The sequence below is a fragment of the Pelodiscus sinensis genome, chromosome 13 (genome assembly GCF_049634645.1).
Source record: "Pelodiscus sinensis isolate JC-2024 chromosome 13, ASM4963464v1, whole genome shotgun sequence".
NCBI classification, from domain to species: domain Eukaryota; kingdom Metazoa; phylum Chordata; order Testudines; family Trionychidae; genus Pelodiscus; species Pelodiscus sinensis.
In genome coordinates, this window is record NC_134723.1 from 4,667,692 (window position 1) to 4,693,595 (window position 25,904).

Here is a 25,904-nt window from a genome sequence, read left to right on the forward strand (position 1 = left end):
GGGAGGCAGGCAAGGAGGCTGCAGATTGGGCTGTGCACCAACCGCCGGTGCTCTTCCCCCTTCTCCAATAGGGCAGGGGTAACCCAGCAACCTAGCTGGGGCCAGTAGCCCATGTGTGCTGGCTTGGCAGTGGCAGCAGCCTGGTAACCCAACTGGGGTCGGGCAGCCTGTGTGCTGGCTCAGTAGTAGATTGCGCTGCATGCTAGCTCAGCAGCGAGGACAGCCATGGCAGCCTGGCTGCAGCAGCCCTGCAGGGGAAACCCATCTGCGGCTGTGGCAGCGGAGCCGGGGCTGCATGCTGGCTGGAGCAGCAGTTATGGCAGCAGGGCCAGGACAGCTGTGTCACCATAGCAGGCAGCGGGGAGAGGTGGCAGGCTGAGGGGGCCAGTGGCAGGGGGCCATAGTTCCCTCTAAGCTGTGCAACTGCACAGCTGTTTTCTGAGCTCCACTCAAGTTCAAAGCTCCCAGCAGGCAGAGAGCTCAGCTGATTGGTGAGGGAAGGGGGGGGGGGACATCTTGCTGAGCAAGCAGCTAATCAGAGTTGCTCCAAGAACAGGTAATAAAAAACAAGATAAGGAGAGAATACGTGGCTAGGTGGGGAGGAGGAGTGAGGGAGTGGGTAACTGGGAGGGAGAATCAGAGGGAAGGATGGTTTGGAGAATCCCTTATGCATGGGAGAAAGAGGCAGAAACTCAGCACTCGCAAGTCTCCTGGGAAGCGGATGGCTGCATAGGGTAGGTGGGGGATAGAAGGGATGGGTGGATGCTGGCATTGGGGTGAGGTGGGGAGGAGCAGTTTGTGCTGTGAAGTGGGGGAGGTGTGGATAATTTGTACAGGACCTTTTGCTGGGCTTTAGTACAGGACAGACAGCTGGTGCCTGCCACTTTGAGAAGCAGGATTTTGTCCAAACCCCAACCTGGGCTGGGGGGAGCAGACTGCACAGGGGTAGGTGGGGGAAAGACTATTATTGACTTTAAAAAGGATCAACAGTCCACAGACCCGTAAATAGGAGGAAGTTCAATCTCGGCACGTCACTTCTGGAAGATTGCTCATGTCTGGCCTAGGCTCTTGGGGTAAAAATAGCTTTATGGGCATTGCCACCTGGGCTCTAAGACTCCCCTCCTCCTGCCAGGTTTCACAGCCGCTGCTCTAGCCCAAGCAGGAACATCTGTACTGCTCTGAGACTCAGCACCACTGGTTTTTCCTATGCAGGGCAGACACCCTTAGAGGAACAGTGGGATTTCTATCAAAAGTAAAGAGGAGAGAACAGCATGTACTCATCCATCAGGCACTAAAACCAGGAGCCAAGTCCCATCTGTCCTCACAAAAAGTGAGCATATGAGAAAGTCTTGAACATTCTCTCCAGTTGATTTCAGGCTTTCACATTGTCCCTGTAGTTAGTCTCTGGCAAGCAGTACTCATTGTGTGTGCTAGGCTACTGTCCGCTGGAATGCTTTATGGGGCACTCCCGGCACGAGCAAATATGTTGTAGGGGATTACCAAAACCAGGTTTCTAATCCCTCCCATCCAACAAGCGCCACGTTGGGGAAATCACACTCCCCAATGTAATCCAGCCTAAAAAGCCACAGCATTTACTGGCAGCACCAACATTAACAAGTCATCAGTTTGGGGAACTGAGTCCTGCTTTTAGCTTTGGGTCAGTAACCTGAGCGAGCCGAGCTGGCTTCTTACAGAGAGCAAAGGTACAGATGAGGGTTTGAAATTAACATGCTGGGCATGTCATCTCCACGTACACATTACCCCTTGTTGCTGTAATGACTGACAACATAGAAGGATTTTATCACGTGGCTGGAATGGTTTGTAAACAGTAATCTAAATATTTAGAAAAGGTTTGTTTTAAGGTCACATACATTGAGTGGTCCTTCCATTCAGTAAGGATTAGTCTGCTGAGTCTCTTCCCACGTAAGTTTGTGGCCTGGTAGTAGCTGCAGCAAGTTCTTTCAAAGGGAACTCAAGTCCTCTCGACACTGAGTTGCTGAGGTTTTCTTCTCACCATCTGGAAATTGCAATCAGATCTCTCTCCTTGCTATTCAGGTCCCCAGCAGCGAAAGCGAAGAACACTCATACAAACAGGCAGCAGACCTTACTTATTCCCAAGAATGCAGCTGTGGCTGGTGGAGTCTGATCTAGCAAACTCACTAAATGGAGCTCAACAGTGAAACTAGAAAGCTCTTGGGTAGAAGATCAAAAGCTTTTCCAGGCAGCAGCTTCAGGAGGAATCATACACTCTCCCCTTCCTCCTCCTCCACACTCTGAGAACCCTTGTGGATGTCCTCTGGGCCCAGAAGAGGCTGATGTAGGCATGACTGGTGTTTTTCTGCTCCCCTCCAAGAACCACGCAGGCCTGCTCTCCCTTGCTTCAGGAAGAGGGGCAGCAGGTCTGGGGGAAAGGGAATGTCTCTGAATGCATGCAGAAGGAAAATGCCGGAGACTATGGTAAGAAAGCCACTTACAGTGCCAATTATGTTGTGTAGGACCATGTGTTGCCACTCCTTGAAGAGGATGGCGGAACAAGTCATGACAGCTGTTGTAAACAGGACATAGTAGATCGGTGTGACCACAGATGTATTGAAGATGTCCAAGGCCTTGTTCAGGTAGTTAATCTGGATGCTGATGCAGATCACCAGGCAAATCAGGAGGACCCATCCCAAGGGCTCTTTCAGGACCGGCTTCCCAGCAAACAGCTCTTTCAGTGCAATGCCCAAGCCCTTGACACAGGACACAGAGAGCGAGCCAATGGCGGAGCAGACCAAAACGTATACCAGAACGTTGCTCCGACCATAGCGGGGCCCAGCCACGAAGATCAGGAGAATGGAGCTCACCAGCACACACACCGCAAAGGCTATGAACCCTGATAAGAAGGAATACTCATTGGGATTTGCACCACAGTGGGTAATACTATTGTACATTTATGTTTCATATACTTGGGTGTATAACAGAACAGTGGAGATGCAGGATAGGGTGGCATGTGCCCCATAGGTCAGTACACCCACCTTTCACCTTAATAGTTTGAGTTCAAAATAAGAAGTGGTTACAGGTCTGAGAAATTTTATGGCTATTCATCAGTGCATTATGGTCCGGAGTCACAAGACTACCCCACACCTTGGCATGATTAACAGATTTTGTTCTGCAAATACAAAACCTCAGATCGAGGGAAACTACAGGTCAGGATGGTGGGAGATTTGGCTTGATAAGGGAATAATAATCCACTGATATAGTAGTGGGTGCGGTAAATTGGCAGAGCTATACGGAGTTCCAGGACTGGAACATCAAAATGCCGCAGGTCAGTTCAGAGGGATGCTAGCAGATCTGTGCAGATTGGGATTACGACTCTCCTGGGATAGGAAGGAGTGCTGGAAGTCAGGAGCATGGGCATCAGCACAGTGTGTCTGATGAACTGCTGCAGGAGCCTATGGGTTTTTTGGGAGGGAGGGGGCTGGCACACTTTGCTCCTCTCCCTTCTCACTGCAGGTTTCCTCTCTGTATTGTCACTTGGTCTTTCCTATCATGCTACTGCCCAAATGATTTCCTTGATTCCAATCTTTTCTTCCTTCTTCTCTCAGGCTACGTCTACACTGCAGCCTTTGTCGGCAGAGACAATGCAAATTAAGCACTCATTAGCATTTCTCATGCTCTCATTTGCATAATCTCTTCCGATCCATTTTGCGGAAGAGGTTTTTGCACAAAAAACACAGTATAGACGGGACCATTTTGTGCAAAAACACCCTTTTGCACAAGAACCCTTATTCTTCAAAAAAGCAGGCATACAGGATCTTGTGCAAAAGGGTTTGTTGCCCCATCTACACTGCGGTTTTTTGCACAAAAACCTCTTCTGCAAAACGGATCAGAAGAGACTATGCAAATGAGAGCGCAAGAAATGCTAATGAGCGCTTCATTTGCATTGTCTCTGCTGACAAAGGCTGCAATGTAGATGTAGCCTCACATTGGGGGGTATTTTCTCCTTGAAGTTCCACCTCTCTGCAACTCTGCTTCTTTCTTTGCTTCTCTTATTTATTTTCACCTTGGGTGTGTCTAGACTACATGCCTCCTTCGACGGAGGCATGTAGATTAGCCAGATCGGAAGAGGGAAATGAAGCCGCGGCTTACCGGTGCCGATGAAGAAAGGCTTCTTTGTCGGCGCATCGCGTCCAGACTGCCCCGATCTGCCGACAAACAGCTGATCGGCAGATCGGGGCAGCCATTTAAATTTAAATGAAGCCGCGATTATTTTAATCGCGGCTTCATTTCCCTCTTCTGATCTGGCTAATCTACATGCCTCCGTCGAAGGAGGCATGTAGTCTAGACACACCCCTTATGTTTCTTCTCTGGCCTTCCTCCTCTTCCCACTGATGCTGCCTGTCATACATTGACAAGCTTCTTTCCTACACTAGCATGATATTTGGGTTAATTGTCATTGCTGTTGATATTGCTACTAGTTTTGTGGTTATTCTTCCTCTACTCTTGCTCAGCGCTTTGGTCCTAAAGGAACTGGGGGTCATCGACAGAGGTCTAAGCGCAAAATTAGGACTCAAAAGCACCTGAGATCTAATCTCTGCTTTGACACAGATTCCTGGGGCTTTGGAAGAAGCACTTACCCTGTGTCTCACAAAGCACCCTGAAAATGAGATATGCCATTTATTAATTAAAATAAAATGCAAATGTAGCGAACACTTGCATCATACCTCATGTCAGATTTGGCAATAACTAGTCCTTATCCATCTCAGTAACACAAGTTTTCACAGAGTCTCCAAAAAAGTGAGCAATCTAATATTTTCCATCACTGAGAAGGCGACTACTAAACAATCATGGATCAATGGGCATGTTTCAATCACGTCAGTGCAGAGTGAGATGGAAGAATTGATTACTCGGTCCCTTTCAGGCTACACAAGTTATTCTACTTTCCACTGCCATTGCAAAGGAGTGGGGGGAATTAACCGAGTCCTCTTAGTTTGGTACCTGGATCTTTAAGCTTCTCTGCCATTGACTCCAGGCTGGATACTTCCTCTCCCTGAGGGGCATGGATTACCATCACTGTGGAACCCAGAATGCTCAAGATGCAGCCAATCTTTCCATGGACATTCAGGTGCTCATTCAAAAAGTAGGAAGACAAAACTGCGCTGTGGGATTGAAAGCAAAGGACACATAAAAGCCAAGAGGGTCCATGACTTGAGGGAACAGATAGGGTGCGGGTAGACAACTTCCAGTGGTAAAGGGTCCAGGGACAAGTCCTGTTTGTTCTTCTGTTGCTTACCTGACTAGAACACTTAGTGCACCCAGTGGCGTTACTAGTGTTGCTGGGGCAAAGGCATATGCAGCAAAATTAGCTGCTTCTCCAACTCCCACTGCAAAAGAGACTCAGTCAGTCAGAGCAATTTAATATGGAAGCAAATGCAGCACAATTCAGGTCAGCTCATCACTACTGTGCTGCAGGGCTACCGAAGGGGACGACGACAAAAGGGGCAGCTACCCTGGGGCCCAGGGATTTAAAAGTGCCCGGGGCTCCCACCGCTACTGCGGCTAAAGCAGCAGCCAGAGTCTCAGGCTGGGGATGTGAATGGGTAACAATTAACTGTAACAGCCTGTTGCAGGCAGAGGGCTGTTCCAACTCTATGGGGATGCTGGCTCCCAGCCCGCGTGGGTTGGGAGTGGGCAGCCTCATGTGGAACGGGAAAGAGCAGGTGGGAGGCTGCACCTGCTGAGCTGCCACTTCTGGCCTCATGTGAAGCTAACCAACTAATTAACGGGATTTTACATCTCTACCTCAGGCCCTTTATATTACCATTGAAGCCCTGAGTGGCTTAGACCAGGGAGTGCTGAAGGACTGGCTGGGGGAGGCTAGTCCCCAGCCCCGCCCCTTCCAAGGCCCGGTGCCACACACCTTGTCCAAGGGCCCAGCAACTGTATGAGTAGCCCTGCTGTACACTATAAGAGGCATCACCACTAGTTGCTGATTCCACCATGATGCCATAATTTGTTATCTGTAGTAACTCAATCTAGCTATTTGACCACTGATCGGACAGTGTAGATAAGTGAGAAAAAAAGAAGTGGCTGGCCAAAGAGATATTTACCCATGGATATACTGCTAACCAGCATCAGCGGAGAAAAGAAATACTAACGCCCTTACAGTTCATATATATTTATAGAATTTGGCCTTCCTGTAGTGGCGTCCACGCAACATACTCTGGTTTTACTCAGCATCACGTCTAGGAATTGCCATGAAGTTCTATTGAATAACCAACCACACCAGGAGCTAAGGAGCCAGCTATGCAGCACACATGGCAATCCGCAAAATGCTCTAAAATGCTTTGCATGGTTACAGAGGAACTTCCAAAATGGCCCAATTACCTGGTTCATTCAGGACTCAACTCTTAAGGGAGAAACAGAGAAATATGTGAGATGTGAGCACATAACATGGCAGTTTTGGCCAGATAACCCCACCTTCAAACTCCTCAATGATAAAACAGGGCAGTTGATCCCTGATTATGACAAAGGGAATAAGAGAACACGACCAAGATAAATACGAATAATCAAAAGCAAGGGCCCAAAAGCAAGCTATTCCGCTGCATAGGAAAGATAGGAAATATGGCAAAAAACTGCCTTGGCTTAACCACGAGATCTTGCATGATCTAAAAATAAAAAAAGAATCATATAAAAAATGGAAACTAGGACACATTACAAAGGATAAATATAGGCAAACAGCACAGGAATGCAGGGGCAAGATTAGAAAGGCAAAGGCACAAAATGAGCTCAAACTAGCTACGGGAATAAAGGGAAGCAAGAAGATTTTTTTATAAATACATTAGAAGCAAGAGGAAGACCAAGGACAGGGTAGGTCCACTGCTCAGTTAGGAGGGAGAAACAGTAACAGGAAACTTGGAAATGGCAGAGATGCTTAATGACATCTTTGTTTCAGTCTTCACCAAGAAGTCTGATGAAGGAATGCCTAACATAGCGAATGCTAGTGGGAAAGGAGTAGGTTTAGAAGATAAAATTAAAAAAGAACAAGTTAAAAATCACTTAGAAAAGTTAGATGACTGCAAGTCACCAGGGCTTAATGAAATGCATCCTAGAATATTCAAAGAGCTGACAGAGGAGGTATCTGAGCCTCTAGCTATCATCTTTGGAAAATCATGGGAGACAGGAGAGATTCCAGAAGACTGGAAAAGGGCAAATATAGTGCCCATCTATAAAAAGGGAAATAAGAACAACTCAGGAAACTACAGATCAGTCAGTTTAACTTCTGTGCCAGGGAAGATAATGGAGCAAGTAATTAAGGAAATCATCTGCAAACACTTGGAAGGTGGTAAGGTGACAGGGAACAGCTAGCATGGATTTGTAAAGAAAAAATTATGTCAAACCAATCTGATAGCTTTCTTTGATAGGATAACAAGTCTTGTGGATAAGGGAGAAGCAGTGGATGTGATATACCTAGACTTTAGTAAGGCATTTGATATGGTCTCGCATGATATTCTTATCAATAAACTAGGCAAATACAACTTAGATGGGGCTACTATAAGGTGGGAGCCTAACTGGCTGGATAACCCTACTCAGAGAGTAGATATTAATTATTCTCAATCCTGCTGAAAGGTATAACAAGTGGGGTTCCGCAGGGGTCTGTTTTGGGACTGGCTCTGTTCAATATCTTCATCAACGATTTAGCTATTGACATTGAAAGTACGCTTATTAAGTTTGCAGATGATACCAAGCTGGGAGGGGTTGCAACTGCTTTGGAAGATAGGGTCATAATTCAAAATGATCTGGACAAATTGGAGAAATAGTCTGAGGAACACAGGATGAAGTTTAATAAAGACAAATGCAAAGTGCTCCACTTAGGAAGGAACAATCAATCAGTTTCACACATACAGAATGGGAAACGACTGTCTAGGTAGGAGTACGGCAGAAAGGGATCTAGGGGTTATAGTGGACCACAAGCTAAATATGAGTCAACAGTGTGATGCTGTTGCAAAAAAAGCAAACATGATTCTGGGATGCATTAACAGGTGTGTTGTGAGCAAGACACGAGAAGTCATTCTTCCGCTCTACTCTGCCCTGGTTAGACCTTAGTTGGAGTATTGTGTCCAGTTCTGGACACCGCATTTCAAGAAAGATGTGGAGAAACTGGAGAGGGTCCAGAGAAGAGCAACAAGAATGATTAAAGGTCTAGAGAACATGACCTATGAAGGAAGGTTGAAAGAACTGGGGTTGTTTAGTTTGGAAAAGAGAAGACTGAGGAGGGACATGATAGCCGTTTTCAGGTATCTAAAAGGGTGTCATGAGGAGGGAGAAAACTTGTTTATCTTGGCCTCTGAGGATAGAACAAGAAGCAATGGGCTTAAACTGCAGCAAGGGAGGTTTAGGTTGGACGTTAGGAAAAAGTTCCTGTCAGGGTGGTTAAACACTGGAATAAATTGCCCAGGGGGGTTGTGGAATCTCCATCTCTGGAGATATTTAAGAGTAGGTTAGATAAATATCTATCAGGGATAGTCTAGACAGTACTTGGTCCTGCCATCAGGGCAGGGGACTGGACTCTATGACCTCTCCATGTCCCTTCCAGTCCTAGTAGTCTATAAAAAACCTTAAAGGGGTGGTAGCCCTGCTACTCTGTAACTAAAAGAACCAATGAATGGTCCTGTAGCACCTTAGAGACTAACCAAAAATACAGATAGTATCATGAGCTTTCATGGGCACAACCCACACTTGAAGAAAGCTCATGATACTATTTGGTTAGTCTCTAAGGTCTCTAAGGTGCTACAGGACCATTTGTTGTTTTTTAAGTTTTTTTAATCAAAAACCTTGACGATCATAATCATAATGTCTCTTGCCATAAGTCAGTTTCACAGCAAGTACTTACTGGACAGTAGCCCGGCCCACCAAAGCCACTCCCTCAGGTATGCATGACCTCCTTGTCCTGTGAAAGAAAACAAGAGCAACGACAAATCCAGGGTGAAGTTCCAATGGCCCAAGCTACTCAAGTAATTCAGGATCTCTTATTAATAAAGAAAGGAATGACTTTTTCTCTGAGGGCTGGGACAATCCTCCAGCTCTCCTCCTCCTCTGTAAAGGAAGTCAATTTCCAGATAATAACACCTTTTAAAAATAATGTGATGCTGATGAAGAGTGCTGGCTAGCAATTCCTGGGGACAAAGTCCAATTTATCCTCAAGAGTAAGTACAGCACATGCCTCCTCCACTCTGTCTCTCTACGTGTCCAACTATGTCAGGACCACAGCTCCTACCTAAGGAGATAGTTTGATCTTTATTACATCTCTGGTGAAGATATCATCAAGAGTAGCAGCTGTAGTAACTGTTTTATGAAACAAATACTTGCCTACTAAGAACTGGACTCAGATTACGAAACTCACATGATTCACCATTAAGCAGTTGTCAGATAGTAACGACTCTGGGTTACTGATCTGAGTCTGACTTGGAGCTGAAATACTTCATGAAACACCCCGTTTTCCTCTGCCCAGGTTTGGTATTTCTATTTATCTTCCCTGTTCATCTGAACTCTTGTCATTTTCCCCAAACCTCTACAATTTTTGATTGCTGCATTTCTCCTGCTCTCTGCTTACAATACTGTGCAATATTAGACCACAACTGGTTACAAGATCCACTACAGCACTCTTTTTTTTTTCACCTACATTAAAAGCTCCAACATCAAGAAAATGATGTGTTCCTTTTGGCTGATCCTAAAGCAGAAGTGGGGCAAATCTGGCCTGTGGCCAGGTTCAGCCCACCAAGCCTTTTAATCTGGCCCACATGCATCTGCAGCATGGAGCAGCGCTGCTCAAAGTGGCTAGCTGCTTTCTGTGGCTGTCTGCGCTGTGGGGGGAGAGAGGGAGGCTTCATGTACTGCCCCCTCTCCCAGCAAAATATCTCAGCTCCTATTGGACAAAAACTGCAGTATCGGGCATCCCCTCTATAAGTCGCCCTGGTATACAACAGTTCCACACTAACGTCGTTGATGCTTACAGGAACTGATGCGTTATAAGTCCTCCCATTCCCCACTCTTATGTTGTGCAAAAACCCCATTTTCACAAATTGGTGGGAAGTCAGCTGTGGGAAAAAAATCCTCGCTTTACATCGTTTCGCTATACGTCCGTGTTTTTTGGAACGTATCTTGGATGTATAGCAGGGACGCCCTGTATTAAAGCCAGAAATGTTTTCACATCATCTAGCTGAATGATAATTGAAGCTTTTTGAAATTCAGACTTTCCAAGTGTGTAGAGAGCCCCTACAAACTTTTATTGTTCTATTGCCTTTGGGCGGGGAAGGGGCAGACGGGAACACAACTTCTTACAGCCAACTGTAGCAATAAAGATGGGAAGTACCTGCCCTAATGGAGCCTCTGCTGGCCAACTTGAGAAGCCCTTTCTTCTTTAGGATAAAACTTCCTCCGATGAAAATACTCGAAGATAGAGCCAGGCCTAGTCCAATGTAGAAGTCATAGCGCCCTGATACACCTTCCATTACAGCCTCCTGTATGAGGAAGGAAGAACACCAAAATTCATAGTGAGGAGAGGGCTGGGAATGTCTGCCACAGAAATCTAAGGCAGTGGTCGCCAACCTTTTTAACCACAAGATCACTTTTTTCAATTTAAGTGTAATGTAAACTCTACCTCAAACCCAAATGCCCTTGCCCCGCATTCTTCCCACCCCCTCTGAGGGCCCGCCACTGCTCCACCCATCCCCCTTCCTCCCTGAATCGCATTCACTTGCACCAGGCTGGGGTTGGGGTGCAGGCTCTCATCTTAGGCCAAGAGGTTCAGAGTGTGGGAGGGGCTTCGCCCAGGGTGGAGGATTGGGATCCAGGATGGGTTTTAGGGTACAAGCTCTGGGAAGGAGTTTGGGTGCAGAGGGACTCATGTCTGGGGCAGGAGGTTGGGTGCAGGAGAGGTTCAGGGCTGGGACAGGGGTTCAGGAAGCAGGCTCTGGTTGGGCACCACCTAACTGAGATGGTTTCCGAGTGATGGAGCAGTGGGGTTAAAGCAGGCTTACTCCTGCCCTGGCCCTGCACCACTCCTGAAAGCAGCTGGCATATACAGCAGTGACTCCATGGTGCCATGTGCTGCCCCTCATCTACAGGCACTGAGCCCACAGCTTCTGCTAGCCTTGGTTCCCTGTTATTGATCAATGGGAACTGCAGGAGTGGTGTCTGCAGGCAAGGACAGCATGTGGAGACCCCCTGCTTTGCCTTTTCTCAGGGATTGCAGGGACATGCCAGTCACATCCAGAAGCAGCAATTACCATAGGATTAATTACTCCAGCCATGACAGGTTAGGCATTTTAGAACTCACTACCCAAAAAGTTAAATGTAAGCATAAGAGAGAAATGAAAATTATGAAATGCACATACCAGTCACAAGCCCAAAAGAACCTACTTTGCAAGCAGTAAAAGAAGTAACAACAATCCCTCACGTGTGTTGGGGTTGGGAGATGAGCGTGAAGGACAATGTTTGTGAGTGTATGAGAGTAACAGAAATGTGCATTGCCAAGCTCCCTCCTTCCCCATCTCTCTGTGTGGAGATAAGGTACAGGAGTAGAGGGGGGAGAATGATACCCAGACATCAGTGACCCCTTCTTCTCCCTCTCACACCCTGCACAGCAAACAGGAGGCTCCCAGTGGGGCAGCTCCAAGGCCGAGGGCAGGAGTAGATGACAGTGGGGGCAGGAGCAACAGAAGTGCCAGCACTTGATAGCTTCCTGGCCAAACCAGTCAGAGGCTCCAAGATCAACTGGTTGGTGATCACAGATCTAAGGATAGCCCCAGATGCAGGGTGTTCTCCTGGAACATGACCAATTGTTTTATGTAAAACTACTACTTTGTAAGGGATCTAGTGGGAGTCTTTTCTTGATCTCCACTCCTGCATGTGGTAGGGTCATTGACATTTCCAGCTCCTAATGCAGTATCTCTCAAACTGGGGGTCCAGACCCAAAAGGGGAGGTAAGATCACCTTTTTCTTTGATTTCAGAGTTGGGCAGCTGCAGAGTGCTGGCTGCTGGTCAGGCACCCAGCGCTCAAGGCAGCAACACCGAAAGCAGCAGTGCGGAAGTAAGGATGGCATGCTTATAGATACGGTTACTTAGCAGGGATCTGCCATGGTGCTGCAGGTGCTACGTTCGGTAGCAAAAGTGTGGGAGGAAGGGAGGTTGTCACAATCTAAAATATTTTCAGAAAAAGTTTGGGAACCTCTGTGTTAATGGATACTACAGAGGATAGGGGATTCAGATTTTGCTTCTCAGGAGACAGTGGTACCAATAGTGTCTCAGTAACAATCATAAACCTGAGCGCAACCCAAGAATGCGCAAGCATCTGGAACTGACTTTGCAGCTCCTGCTTGACCAAGTCGCTGGCTGAAACTCCTAAAGGCCAAGTGCAACTGAGCCCCAAGTGCTGCTCTCCGCATCCTGCCCAACAAGCCCCAATCCCCACATGTTGAATGCTGAGCCTGGGGTGTCACAGGGACTGGGGGGACCACAGGCAACGCTGCACATTAAGGATGTAATAGTGTAGTTAATTAACAGATTAACTGTTAAGCAAAAGCTTGTAGGTTAATGCCATAGACTATATGCATTTCTCCTTCTCCCCAAGTAAATTTTTTAGCAGGCTGTCAGCAACCTGGCTCAGTCTTGGATTGTGATGGGCCAGGACCTACCCCTACTGTGGCTCTACATTTAAAGTGTATTAGAAGCTAGGCTGTCAGGCAGCCCAGTTCAATTCTGGCTTATGCCGGGTCCAGGAGCACAGACACGCCCCCCCGGACAGGGGCTGCTGCCACCCTACACTGCTGCCTCTGTATAAGAGGCAGCAGCATGGGGCAACTGGCAGCTGGTTCACAAGGGGGAGCTGATTTTTAAACTGGCTCCCCTCACAGACCAGCTGTTGCCTGGCACCCGGTAAGTGGGGCCAGAGGGCACTGGCTGCTGGCCCCAGGTACCATAGCATAGTCGACTAACCGACAGGGGCGGCCCGTCCGTACAGGCGAACTAGGAGGTTGCCTAGGGCACTAAGCTAAATGGGGCGCCAAATGGTGGCGCAATATCATTGAGGGGTTTGGAGGGGGGGGGGGGGTTACTGCAGGGCTCGCCCAGGGCGCCAGTTGCTGGCAGCTCGTCTAGGGCTAAGAATTCATGAGGTCACTCAACTAGCCCGTCAACCGATATTTAACCTCCCTGCTGCGTCACACGCCGACGGGCCCGCCTGCTGCCAGAGCGCCCCGCCCCCCGCGGCCCAGCGCCCCCCGCCCCCCCGCGGCCCAGCACCCCCCGCCCCAGGCTCGGGAGGGGGCAGGGCTGTAAAATCTCTTTGAATCGCGGGGCGGGCCGGGGTTCCCCGGTAGCGGGGGGGGGGGGGTTGCCCGGTTAACCGCTGCCGCGCCCCCTGCCCGCAGCCCCGCGGGGGGGGGCACAGAGCCCTGCCCCTCCCGCAGAGACGTCACCGCCCCCTACCTGCAGTCGGTCCCGGCACCACTTCCGGCCCGTCCGCCAAACCCTCCCTCCGGAACCAGCCCGCGGGGCGAGACACCTGGCGGCCCCCTTACTTCCGCTTCCGGTTCACCACCCTCACCCTTCCGCGGGGTCCGCGCGACGAGCCGGCCGGCCTTCGCGTCTGCCCCTGTTGCCAGGGCGACCGCTCGGGGCCCGGTGAGTAGCGGGGAGCCTCAGCCAAGCCCCCCCCCCCCCCCCGCCGCCCTGCGGCAGCCCCGGCCCTGGAGCCAGCGGGCCCCGCTCGGTGCCGCCCCCACGACCCCTCGCTGCAAACAGCCTTGTGGGGGCTGCTGGGGGGCGGGCGCTGCTGGCGCCCCTCTCGCCTCTGCAATGAGCCGCCGCGTCACGGGCAGGCGCTGGCTCCGTTCCCGCCCCCCGGCCCGTTGGGATGCCCCGAGTGTGTTACACTGACGTGTCTTTTCTTTCCCGCTTTCGGCACTGAGATGTGGCTATTGGCGCAGGTATTTGTAAGCATTTGTGGGAAGCAAGAAGAGGCGAGATGACATCGACAAGTAATGAATTTGTTTCCTTATGTCTCTCTGGTGCTGGGTCTCTCTCTCCTTCCTGTGTGGGGGAAACGATTCTCCAGAGTCCTAAAGCCGCTGTGTCCCCGGGCCTCCTTGAAAGGATCCGCAGGAGAACAAGTTATTGGGGCGGAAATCAAATCTGCAGAACAAACAACACACACGCCGTGTGTAGATGAGGAACCAAGGACAATTTTCAGACCGCTATGGCTAGGGAGCCACCTGTTCCCATTGTCAAGCACTCCTGATATTAAAACACTTGGGCTCTGTCTACACTCGCGGCTTCTTGCACAAGTACAGCCGTTCTCGCGCAAGAATCTGCAGAGCGTCCACACTGCCCGCCCGCTCTTGCGCAAGTATGGCTTGGTAAGAGGGGGCTCCTTGCGCAAGAGCTACACTCTTTTTTGACAGGTGTAAGCCCTCTTGTGCAGGAGCTCTTGTGCAAGAGGGCTTTGTGGACGCTCAGCAGGGATTCCTTGTGCAAGAAAGCCCTATGGCTAAAATGGCCATCAGAGCTTTCTTGCGCAAGAAAGCATCCACACTTCCATGGGCGCTCTTGCGCAAAAGCACAGCTTGCACATGGCAGTGTGGGCATTTTCTTGTGCAAGAGTTCTTGCACAAGAACACTTGCGCAAGATGCCGCGAGTGTAGACATAGCCATAGAGTTTCTGATGTGGAGTGCAGGTTTCCTGTGCTGTATTAGATGCACAGTGCTGTTCCGGTTACCTGTTCCCTGGCCTTTTGCTTGGAATGCCCTTCTTGCAGAGACATTTTGAGTATAATGAAAATAAATATCTCTGTAGTGCACTTGGTAAATCTAATGGAACAGAATCAACTGTATATTTTTCTCCTTACAAGTCCTCCATTGCCTCTTAGGCTACGTCTACATTGGCAAGATTTTGCACACTTTTAACGCAAGAGTTTTTGCGTTAAAGTATTTGCGTAAGAGAGCATCTACACAGGCATGTGCTTTTGCGCAAAAGCATCCGTGCCAGTGTAGACGCTCTCTTGCGCAAGAAAGCTCCGATGGCCATTTTAGCCATCGGGCTTTCTTGCACAAGAAATTGATGTTGCTTGTCTACACTGGCTTCTTGCACAAGAACAGTTGCACAAGAGGGCTTATTCCTGAGCAGGAGCATCATAGTTCTTGCGCAAGAAGCACTGATTTCACACATTAGAACGTCAGTGTTCTTGCTCAAGAACTCCCCGCCAGTGTAGACAGACAGCATGTTTTTGCGCAAAAGCGGGTGTTTTTGCGCAAAATCATGCCAATGTAGACACAGCCTTACTGTAGATATTATCTTACCATTATAATGGCATCTTTTAGCAAGTAAAAGTGGGGAGGATGCCTGTTTATGTAGCAGTTGGGGCTGAATATTGTTATAGGAGCTAAGCACTGTAAGTACTATCATTCTAGGGGAGCAACATCAGATATGGAACTGATGTAGAAACATCCACTCACTTCCCATTTGTTCTAGGAATGGTAAAATGTTTCATGTTAATGTTTAATGTACACTAAAGCTGCTCTCATGAAAACAGAATTTTGATCATCTAAGTTTTAGGAGCAGAATCTTATTTGACTAGCCAATTAGCCCATCATAAAACAGGATTTTAATGTCTTCTCTCCTGAGCTCTCTTGCTCTGTGTGTGTGTGCGTGTCTCTCTCTCTCTCCTCCTACTGCCCCCCCCCCAGCTCTCCTCCACCTCCTGCCTTTCTTTCTCTCTTTCTCTCTCTTCTCCCCCTCCTGCCTCTCACTCTCCCTTTCTCTTCTCCTCCGTCTCTCCCTGCCCCCCTTCCCTTTCCCTCCCGCCATGGCACTTGGCTGAGTGCTGCCTGCTCAGCGGGGCTGCCACGAGGGAGGGGGCGGGGCGGTGACGTACATGGCCAGGGGGCGGGGCCGTGTGCGTCACCGCCCTTCCTTCCCCTCCCACCCTGGGGGAGCCCAAGGGGCACAGCACTCATCTGAGTGCCATAGCGGGAGGGGAAGGGAGCGGTGACATACACGGCCCCGCCCCCTGGCTGTGTACGTCACCACCCTCTCCCCATCCTCCCTATGGCATCCCGGCTGAGGAGCGCACCGCTCAGCACCACGGCGGAAGGAGGAAGGGGAGACGGTGACGTACACATCCTCCCCCACCCAGCCGTGTACATCACCGCCCGGTCCCCTTCCTGTCCCACCGGTGCTCAGCTGAGTGGCGCAGCGTCAGCACCACTCAGCTGGGTCGCGGCCGGGGAGCAAGCGGCTGTTTGCGGTCCAGCTACGGCCAGTGGCTGCACCCCCCGCCCTCCCCTCGCCAGGTCTGCTTCCCTCCCGCCTCGTCCCATCCAACCCCATGGCCCTCGATCCCCCCCCCCCCAGCTCTGCTTCCTGCCCCCTCTTCCTGCCAGCCTGCCCCACAGCCCCCCGGACACCCCCTTCCTCCCCCCCACACCCCCTTCCTCCCCCCCACCAGTGCTGCTTCCCTCCCCGCTTCCTCCAGGCCCCCCCATCCTCCCCTCCAGCCCCACAGCCCCCAATCCCCTCCAGCTCAGCTTCCCGCCACCCTTCCGGCCAGCTCTGCCCCCCTTCCCCTCCCTGCAAGGCGCCCCGCCCCCCCTTCCCCTCACTCTGTGGCGCGCTGTGCCACTCAGGTGAGCGGCGCTCCTGCCGGACCCCAGCAGGGGAGCAAGCGGCGGCAAGCAGCCCTTTGGAGTCTGTGCTCTGCACGCGTGGGGAGCGCAGACCCCAAACGGCTGCTTGCTGCTGCTTGCTTCCCTGCCCAGGCCCAGCTGAGCAGCGCAGCACTGGGCCGAACCACCACAGAGGGAGGGGAAGGGAGGCCGGGCGCTGAGGTACACAGCCAGGGGTGGGGCCATGTACATCAGCATTACACGCTCACAGACAATGGGCTACTACATATATGAGAGCACTTTTTAACATCCCACCTTTAAATTCTAAGTGTTAGCCTAACTCTGTTCCTAGTGAGGTAACAGGACTTTACTACTAATGTCAGTAGGAGCAGGTAAGCTAATATTGAGTGCGTTGGAAAATTCCAGCCTAAATAATTTCAGAAATGAGTCCCCCACAGTCATAGAAACTGCTCTTGCTGTCTTGAGCTCGTCTCTCACTTAAGCCCTTCTGTGTTCTGGGTGTGTAGGCTTAAACTCTTGTGTCACACCCCAAATATATCCTTTTGGTCAGGAATATTTTGTACTGTCTTTTGATTCTTACAAGGGAGATCCTACAGAAAGTTGGAGACCGAATGTAAACATTGGGTACCAGAAGCAGCAATTCTTTAGTGTTGTCTAATAAGGAATTTCTGAGTTAAGTGTCCATCCCATAGGTGCTTGTGTCTCAGCAGCCAACACGTACTGTTCCTAGTAATACAACAGGGAGAATAGGCACTTTGTTTATAAATGCTGAGTAGCCATCGCCTGTGGGAGGTGAAAACAGACATCTTGGTGACATTGTGTTTTGTCTTGTTTTCTGATCTCAAGAATTAAAGATGAGTAAGAACAAGGATGACGCGCCGCATGAGCTGGAGAGCCAGTTTATTCTGCGGCTGCCTCCGGTAAGAAACGCTTAGATTTGAGCCCGATTATAGACGACCAAGCGAGAGGAGCATTCCCACACAAGGCTACCATTGCTGCAAAAAATCACCAGCTTCTTAAGGCACCCATCCAGTCAGCCCCAGTTTGTAGGGTGCAGAGCAGCAGCTTGTAAAGCGAATAGATGGGTGAACTCAATAGACATTCTAAAGGCTCTGTAAAATAGTGATAGAGATGCAGCCGTGTTAATCTGGTGTAGCTGAAACAAAAGACAGAACTATGTAGTTCATTCATGCTTAAAGTTGACACTTTTTATGTATGGGTTTAAACAAAAACTCTAATTATCTCACCCATTACAAAGATAGCTTCCCCAATTATCACCCCTAATGTCATTACCTCACAGAAACTTTCTCCCTCACCCCCACTCTGTTCTAAAATTTGATTGGTCAATTTCACATGCATTCATTTTTTTGATTGTATCACTTTGGTATATATGGTTGTGCCAATTTTCTTCCACAGATTGATCTGAGGAAGTGGGTCTGGCCGACGAAAGCTCATCACCTAATAAACCATCTTGTTAGTCTTTAAAGTGCTACATAGTTCTGTCTTTTGTTAAAGGCTCTGTGTGAGAGATTGACTCACACTGGGTATTTTTACTGCACTCCCACCTGTTTGCAGTGTAGCTCCTTTAAACAATCCCTGGTAAACTGACCTTCTACCCATTCCTGTTCATGTCTATATCTGTGGAACGCATCCTGATGCACTGCTGCTTGGAGAAACTATGGTATTGTGAAGAAGATCAAGGCAAAGCATTAACAGGTGGTAATTCAGTTGGACCCCATTGCCAGTGACCAATTCTAATGTTCACAGTTGGTGTAATTATTCATTCAACAAATGCTTCATCGGAGAAGAAGCCTCTTCAAATAACACATTGATGATGTATCTCCCCATGACCCTCATGGAGCCCCTCTGGATTTCCACAAGTACATTGTAGAGTAGTATAATAGTGAGCAACTGAGTTCTGCTGAAAAGGTCTGTTACTCAGCTGCTCCATAAATGAAATAGACATGAGACGTTCATAAAAACATAGGGAAACTTCTGTTTTCCAAAGGACCATAAATAGAATCTTTTCCAAGTTACATTAAGTTGCTGGCTGTGAGATATGTTGGAAATAAGAGTCATGAGGTTAATGCACACTTCTAGGAGAAAAGTGTTTGCTTCCTGTGTTTAATGGTGCTTTTCAGCTGGGTTTCTGTTTTCAGATGAAAGTATAGATTAAAATCTGGTTTGAAAGCAGTCTCTCTTTAGCCATTCTGCCAAGGAACACACAGTGCTGACTCACTCATCTTTCTTTTCTCAGGAATATGCCTCCACTGTGCGGAGGGCAGTACAATCTGGAAGTGTCACCCTGAAAGACAGACTTACTATTGAGTTACACCGTGAGTAGCCAAGATCAGTTGCCTTTAATCTCTCATCTTAGGAGGGAGTATTGTAGATTTTGAAGGAGCGTGACTTGTCTTGCAGTGGCCAAAGTGAGAAGAGACATTGGGGCTTCCCTGGGGATCATGCAGACATAGTGAGGAGGGTGCTCTGAGGAATGTTGGGGTTTGATTTCTGGTGGAAATGTCCCTGGCATCTAATCAAGAACTGTTTCCTGGCTTCCCATTGGGAGACTCCAAGGAGAAGTGCATCTTAATAAAGAAGATGAAAGCTGCACACCCCCTACACTGGACAAGTTTCACATCTTGTAGAACCTGCTTGGCCAATACCCTCAATAAAGAGGGTTACGCATACAACAGCTAGTCATTGATATGGCTGGCCCAAGTGGTCTTTCTCTTTTCTCTGCACCTCACAAAAATGTGCATCTCACTTTTTCCCAGAAATTGTGAAGTGAATATTTGTGGGTGTGAAGGTAAAATACCACTGATTCATGAGATGCATTAATCACATGGGTAGAGCCATCTTACAAAAACAGGCGTAAGTCATCGGCCCTCCAGGAAATCCCAAGAATCTTCTTTCTCCCTCAGATTCCCAGACCTGCCCTGGAGGAACCAAAGGCAAGCTCTGCCTCTTGCTGCGAGAATAGCCAGTGTTGCTTGTAGAGCATGCCTCGCTGCTTGTTCCTCTCCTGCAAAGCGAGTCCATCTGTAGTTATCTTGCTGCAAAGAGCATCGCTGACTTCACAGGAAAACGTTCTGTGCAGCTCCAGTTCACGCAGCAGTTTTAGGATTTCTAAAGGGTTTGGGCCATGGATGCAGCACACAGGTTAGCCATTCACCCGGTGGGCCACAGCACTAATTTGTCTCTTGGTTTTCTGCAGCGGATGGGCGACATGGGATTGTCCGCGTAGATCGCGTCCCATTAGCTGCCAAGCTGGTGGACCTGCCCTGCATCACTGAGAGCTTAAAAACCATAGATAAGAAAACGTTCTATAAGACAGCCGATATTTGTCAGGTACGGGCTGCCCACTCTATTCACTCTGCTGGTTTTGTTTGTCCCCGTACATTATGGCAGTGCTCCATAGGGTATCCCAAAGCTCCTTACCACATCTTCAGAATGTATGTAGAGTGGCTGTGATATTAAAACTTCTCACCTCAGCCTAGCAGCTGGCAGTTCCTTTCCTGAGGGCTACCCCGAAGCACCCTTCAGAATGAAGGGTCATATGATCCATCCACACAATGTGATTTTTGTCAGTTATGCCCGTGAATCCCAGAGACAGGGAGTAGCCTTTCCTTGTATATTTTGTAAATGTACCAGCCTTTCATTTCATTGAGTAACTCTGCTCCCACATTATAATCCGCTCCCTTGTGTTCTGGGGCTTCAGATGTTCGTGTGCACTGTGGACGGTGATCTGTACCCCCCTCTCGAAGAGCCAACTGTGAGTACTGATCCCAAAGCAAACAAGAAAAAGGACAAGGACAGAGAAAAGAAATTCATCTGGAACCATGGCAGTGAGTAGAGCACAGGATGCTTTACCTATCTTACCTTAGCTTGACCCTGATCTCTCACTGCCCCCCTCCCCCCCAAGTCCTTCTCATCCGTCTTTGGCAATATAGAGCTAATCTGCAGGACTCCTCAGATCTCTCAGATCCTGGAGTGAGAGTTTTCTGTACTCAGATGCGTGTGACTTTCCCTGAGATCATGTGCCTGACACACTGCCTGTTTCCATTGTTCTAGTCACTCTTCCACTGAAGAATGTCAGGAAGAGGCGATTCAGGAAAACAGCTAAGAAGAAGGTGAGTTGCAGCTCCTCATCTGTGTGTCAGGAGTGGTGGCCAGAGATGGGAGACAGAAGAGGCGGCTCGTACCGTGCTTAGCTGAGTCACAAGCGTAACAATCTGGGTTTGCATTAGGAACTTAGCTTCGCACCTCACTCAGAGTGCACAGAGGAAGGGAACTGGACATTTTAACATATTCTTGGCAATCTCCTGGTTGTATTTTGAACGCAGCCCTAAGGTGGGGAATTCTCACTGAACAGGAGTGGATCGACTCTGTGTCCATTTTGCATTCTGTGCATCTCTTGCTTCTGAATTACTAGAAATATCTGTGTTGAAACAAGAGGTTTTATCTATTACTCATCTTTCACCACTTGACATACTACCAGGGTGGGCAAAATATGGCCCACAGGCCGGATATGGCCCTCAGGAGCCTCTGTCAGGCTCCCTGCCTGCCGCTGCCTGCCGGCCTCCCCCTGCGCTCAGAGTAGTTCTCTAAACACTGCCCATCCGGGGGGAGAGGAGAGGCTTTGTGCGCTGCCCCGCCTCCAGCAAAATTTTGCAGCTCTCATTAGCCGGAAACCAAATCCTTGCACCTCCTCCTGTACTCCTGCCCCAGGTCACAACCCCCTCCCAGACCCTGCACCCCCTTCTCCACCTCTGCCCCAGGTCACAACCCCTTCCTTCACCTAAACTACCTCCAGATCCCACACCCCCTCCTGCACCCTAATCTCTTACCTCAAGCTCCCTTGTGCACCCAGACACCGCACCTCCTCCATTCAAGTGCCACTCTTGACCACTTACCAGATTCTTGAGTGGCCCCCCCTTAAAAATTATTGCCCATCCCTGTCAAACTAAGTGGCTGCCCATTGCGGTACAGGCTGGGAGAATGAATTCCTCTCTGCTTTGCACTTCATTTACACACAAGGGAGCAATATTGCAGTGTAACATTAGGGAAACCAGACCCTGGATGCGCTATGACTTCCCCATAGAAGTGTGGAGACACTTAGCCAGAGTTCCCAACAAATGTAATAATCCTAAAAAGTGAACCCTAGTGAAAGTGATTCCTCAGGTGACTCGCAAACATGGCGGTGTAAGGGGGAAGCCTTTCACTGAGGGTTCATAAATGAATTCAGCCATGGGGAGTTCTCGTGTGCCATCCAATCAGGCTGGCTTTCGTTCAGAGGTAGTGGTGGGAGCGTGAGAATGGAGTGGAAGTCAGGGCAGTGAAAAGATTCAGCCCGTCCAGGCACTTTGAGGCAGGGGGAGGAAGATGGAACACCACCCTGAAAAGAAGGTAGTGGCAAGGGAGGGATTTCTGGCAGGATGTGCACACGAGGAAAAGTGTAAGATAAAAGTCTTAAAATAAGGTGCTGACATGCGGGATGAGGTGTGGGAGGCAGCCAACACCCAATATACCACTGCACTGGAGGACTGTCCGTCCAAGGGTGTTTAACACCGTCTCTTCTCTCTTTCCCCTCTCTGGCCCAGTACATTGAGTCTCCAGACGTGGAAAAGGAGGTGAAGCGTCTGCTGAGTACAGATGCAGAAGCTGTCAGTGTCCGTATCCTTTCTTCTGATCAACTCCGCAGAGCAGGAGAGTGGCTGTGGGAGGCTCTGCGGGCGAGAGAAGTTAAGTTCATCTCTTAAAACGCATGAGTAGCAGCAGGCAGGGGAGGAGGATGTGACAGACACCACAGCTATAGCTGGATCCTTACCCTGTTCAAAACCTGCCGCTTCTCCTGAGCGACCCGTCTCTAGTATTTCTCACAGCCCTCCTTGTGGGCATGCCCGCACACATGCATCTGCTACTCCTGACACTGGGCCGACATCTCCCGAGTACAGTCCTTCAAAGAAATAATCTGACCCTGCAGGCCTCTGTGTGAGCCTGTCAGCACAGTGCAGAATTGAGCACAGTGCAGCACACTGAGAGACTGCAGTCATGCCTGGTGTAGTGTCCACTGGAGAACCTCTTCTAGCACTTGCTGTCAGTGGTCTCTCGCTGGGACCACCTCTTGTCATTCTTCTGCTTTCTCCTTGACTCTTCTGTGTCTGCTGTCAGGCTGGGAGGTCATTGCTGAAGATGAAACCAAGGAAGCAGACAACCACGGTTCACTTACCGGCTTGGACATCTCCTCTCCTGGGATGTCTGGACACAAGCAGGGTCATGGCTCATCAGGTCTATTAACAAAGGCTTGTCCTTTTAGTAACTTGCTTTAGCCACCAAAAGGCAGGGTCACTTGGTGTTGGTTTCTATGGGGTTGTTTCACACGGAAGCCTCTGAGCAGAGGTGGATGCTGAGGTTTTGCTCATTGGGATGAGAGAACAGGACCGTGATGGTTTGCTCAAGCATTTTGCCAATTTAGTGAATATAGTAGGCGAGAGAAGATCAGTATTTTCTGGGTCTTGAATTAATCTACTGACTAGCCAGTTGAATGCCATAAGGAAGGCTAAGGACAATAGGTGTGCTTAGATAGACACTGGGTTCAGAAACCGATGCCTGACATCCCTAGGGATGTGTAGTGCCTTTCAGGGAGAGGTGATACGCTGGAATCTGATGGGAGTTCATCAGCTGAGGCGCTTCTCCTCCTTTCACACCACTAGAACATGATGAGCTGCGGGAGATATTTAATGACATCAGCAGCAGCAGCGAAGATGAAGATGAGCGAGATCATCATGACGATGAAGATTTGAACATCATGGACACAGAAGAAGACTTGGAGAGGCAACTGCAGGACAAACTGAATGAATCTGACGGGCAACACCAGGAGAACGAGGGAGCCAACCAGATAGGTGAGCCGTCTGCGGTCGTGGCAGGTTGGTGGCAAGGAAGGCTGGAAGGCTTAGGGCCATTGGGGATTGGCACGTTGCTCTGCTAGTGCTCTCACTCAGACTGATGTGGATCAGTTCTGCTGTCAGGTCAGAGTGCTCTGTTGTCTCCCTTAGCCATGGGGATCCAAAAGCAGATTGACAACTTGAAGGGTAAACTCCAGGAGACCCAGGAACGGAGAAAGCGCCAGGAAGATCTCATCATGAAAGTAGAGAATCTAGCCCTCAAGGTGAGTGCTGTCCACCCTTTGGTACTTTTCTTTCTAGCCCGAAACTGGCGTCCCTTCTGGGGTCCTGGCCAGCTCAGCTGAGGCAGTGCAGGCTTGGAACCGGAAGGCATCCAACTCTGTGGGCCTGGAATAGCCAGTGGCCTTGCCACATGGAATTTAAGACGAAAGCTGAAATACATTCCAGCCCGATGCCTTGTGACCAATGCAGAGATGGGTCCTGCAATCCATGCTATGTTCCCTTTACTCCGCGGCCTGCAGGCCGATGGCTGCAGCTTTGCTCTCTTGACATAAATGGCCAAGTTATGTTCTTGCTTGTGTGTCTCTTCCAGACCCGCCTCCAGGCTGTGCTGGATGAATTCAAACAGCAGGAAGACCGAGAGAAGCAGCAGGTGAGGAAGCCTCAGTTACTGTCTCTTTCACGTTCCTATAGAAGAAAGTAAGGAGTGTGGGTGTTGTGGGGTGACGCCGAGTGATTCTCGGCACGAGGAAGCAGCTCGTAGCATGCTTGCCCGGTAGTTTCACGTTTCAATTCCCCTGAGCCCGGCATCAGTCAGGCTGTGAGCACAGTACCCCCCTGGTAGAATGCCTATGCCCAGTGGCGCTGCGGATTCAGCAGGTGGTAGTCTTCTCCGGAACACGAGTGAGCCAAGCTGCATTGCTGCTCTGAGGCTGCCATGTTTAGCATGAGATGTAAAATGAAGCCCCTGACTCCCTGTGTTCATTAAAGATACAGAAGCACTTTCTGAAGAGCGGGGATAGCTCCAGGTACTTAGCAGATGACCGGGCTGGGTAACTATATTCTGCCTCTTTACATCTCTCCCTGCAGTTTCAGTTGGATTCTACTGTTTTTTCCCCCTACAATCTGGCTTGCATAGCGTTGTTTGCTGTAGACTCCTGTGACTTTCCACCTAAGAAGTGGCTGCATTTCAGTTGTGAACAAGGCCGTTTTTACATCTGTCCCTGATTTTTAAAAGCAAGCACTGAGTCCGTGCACACAGCTACTCGCACGTGTTAACCAGTTATAGGCACAGCCATCCAACTTGCTATTACCTAACATGATGTTTGGGGCAGAATACTGGGACTCGTGCTTGCTCTTACTCATTCTGCGCTTATTTAGGCTTGGGTATTTCTCTTAGGCAGTTACATGAAGACCTATAGTCTGTAAAAAGTTTTAGGGGTCCCTTTGACAAAAAGAGTAACATTACCCCTTTGGCATGAGCGTGCAGTCTGAGTGACGTATGCTATCTCTAATGCTTCACTCATGCCCCCTCCTGCCTTCTCTCCACAGCTCACCTCTCTGCAAGAACAACTGGAGTCCCTTATGGAGAAATAAGGGGGGGCCCTTTTGATCAGGGCGAGAGCAGTGCCGTCCAAGCAGGCACAGTGCTGAGAGAGACTGATGAAGTCCCATCCTCTGGGCTGAAGATCTGAGGTCACTGGCATGACCTCACTGCCTACAAGCCACTCCTGTTAACGTTGGCACTCTCTATTCTCCTGGGACGCTGTTTCTAGAGCTGCTGGCTGATGTTGGTTGCGCTGGACAGAGCAACCCAAAGCATTAACCTTGGAAGAAGGAAAGGCAGTAACCTGGAATTGGTCCTCGGAGAACAGCAGAGACATGTGACTAGTGGTTTAGCTGCACCCCTGGAGGAAGATGGTTCCTTGACTAGTTTGACCCATTTTTCTCTAAGTGGAAACCATTGGTTCCTTGGAACACTCCTTAAAAGGCATTTTGCTTCCCAACAGGCTAATCCACAGGAATTAACCCCCCACGCACTGCGCAGGCCCGGAAGAGCAGAGTGGTTGTTGCTATCATCTGAGCCTGCAAACCAGCATTCCCTGAGGGGAACGTCTGCTTCCTTTGCAGACTCTGACAGGGGCTCTGCTGTGCTGGGAGTTGTGCCCGGGGCTGGGGAACATCTGCTTGAACAAAGCTAGAATGAATAAAGTGTGTGTTCCCAACCGTGTCTGTCCATTACTGCTCATTTCCTCTGTGGTGCTGCGACGGGCACTGTCCCTTCGCCAGCTGGAAACACAGCTCCCTGGTGCTTGTAGTTACGTGGTGGGGCT

General features: G+C 49.5%; 2 protein-coding genes across 5 annotated transcripts; one reads left to right on the forward strand and one right to left on the reverse strand.

Annotated features, from left to right (window-relative positions):
- Window positions 1-1,569: 1,569 nt before the first annotated feature.
- LOC102452109 (magnesium transporter NIPA2-like) lies at window positions 1,570-13,595 on the reverse strand. Its single transcript, XM_075896727.1, has 6 exons — window positions 13,469-13,595; window positions 10,352-10,499; window positions 8,873-8,929; window positions 5,273-5,363; window positions 4,978-5,138; window positions 1,570-2,872 (listed from the first exon to the last, which is right to left on the reverse strand). Exons 2-6 carry the CDS (start codon window positions 10,488-10,490, stop codon window positions 2,241-2,243), a joined length of 1,080 nt encoding a protein of 359 aa, XP_075752842.1. The 5' UTR covers window positions 10,491-10,499; window positions 13,469-13,595; the 3' UTR covers window positions 1,570-2,240.
- Window positions 13,531-25,796, forward strand: TAF7L (TATA-box binding protein associated factor 7 like). Of its 4 annotated transcripts, none has more exons than XM_075896723.1 (13): window positions 13,541-13,663; window positions 13,951-14,019; window positions 17,510-17,583; window positions 18,921-18,999; window positions 19,881-20,014; window positions 20,385-20,511; window positions 20,738-20,796; window positions 22,267-22,339; window positions 22,838-22,954; window positions 23,380-23,568; window positions 23,722-23,834; window positions 24,164-24,223; window positions 25,123-25,796. In XM_075896723.1, exons 2-13 carry the CDS (start codon window positions 14,007-14,009, stop codon window positions 25,165-25,167), a joined length of 1,083 nt encoding a protein of 360 aa, XP_075752838.1. In that variant the 5' UTR covers window positions 13,541-13,663; window positions 13,951-14,006; the 3' UTR covers window positions 25,168-25,796. The 4 variants fall into 4 exon arrangements, with proteins under 4 accessions (XP_075752839.1, XP_075752838.1, XP_075752841.1 ...); XM_075896726.1 differs by having other exon boundaries at window positions 20,738-20,795; window positions 22,260-22,339; XM_075896724.1 differs by lacking the exon at window positions 13,951-14,019 and having other exon boundaries at window positions 13,531-13,663; window positions 20,738-20,795; window positions 22,260-22,339.
- Window positions 25,797-25,904: the final 108 nt, after the last annotated feature.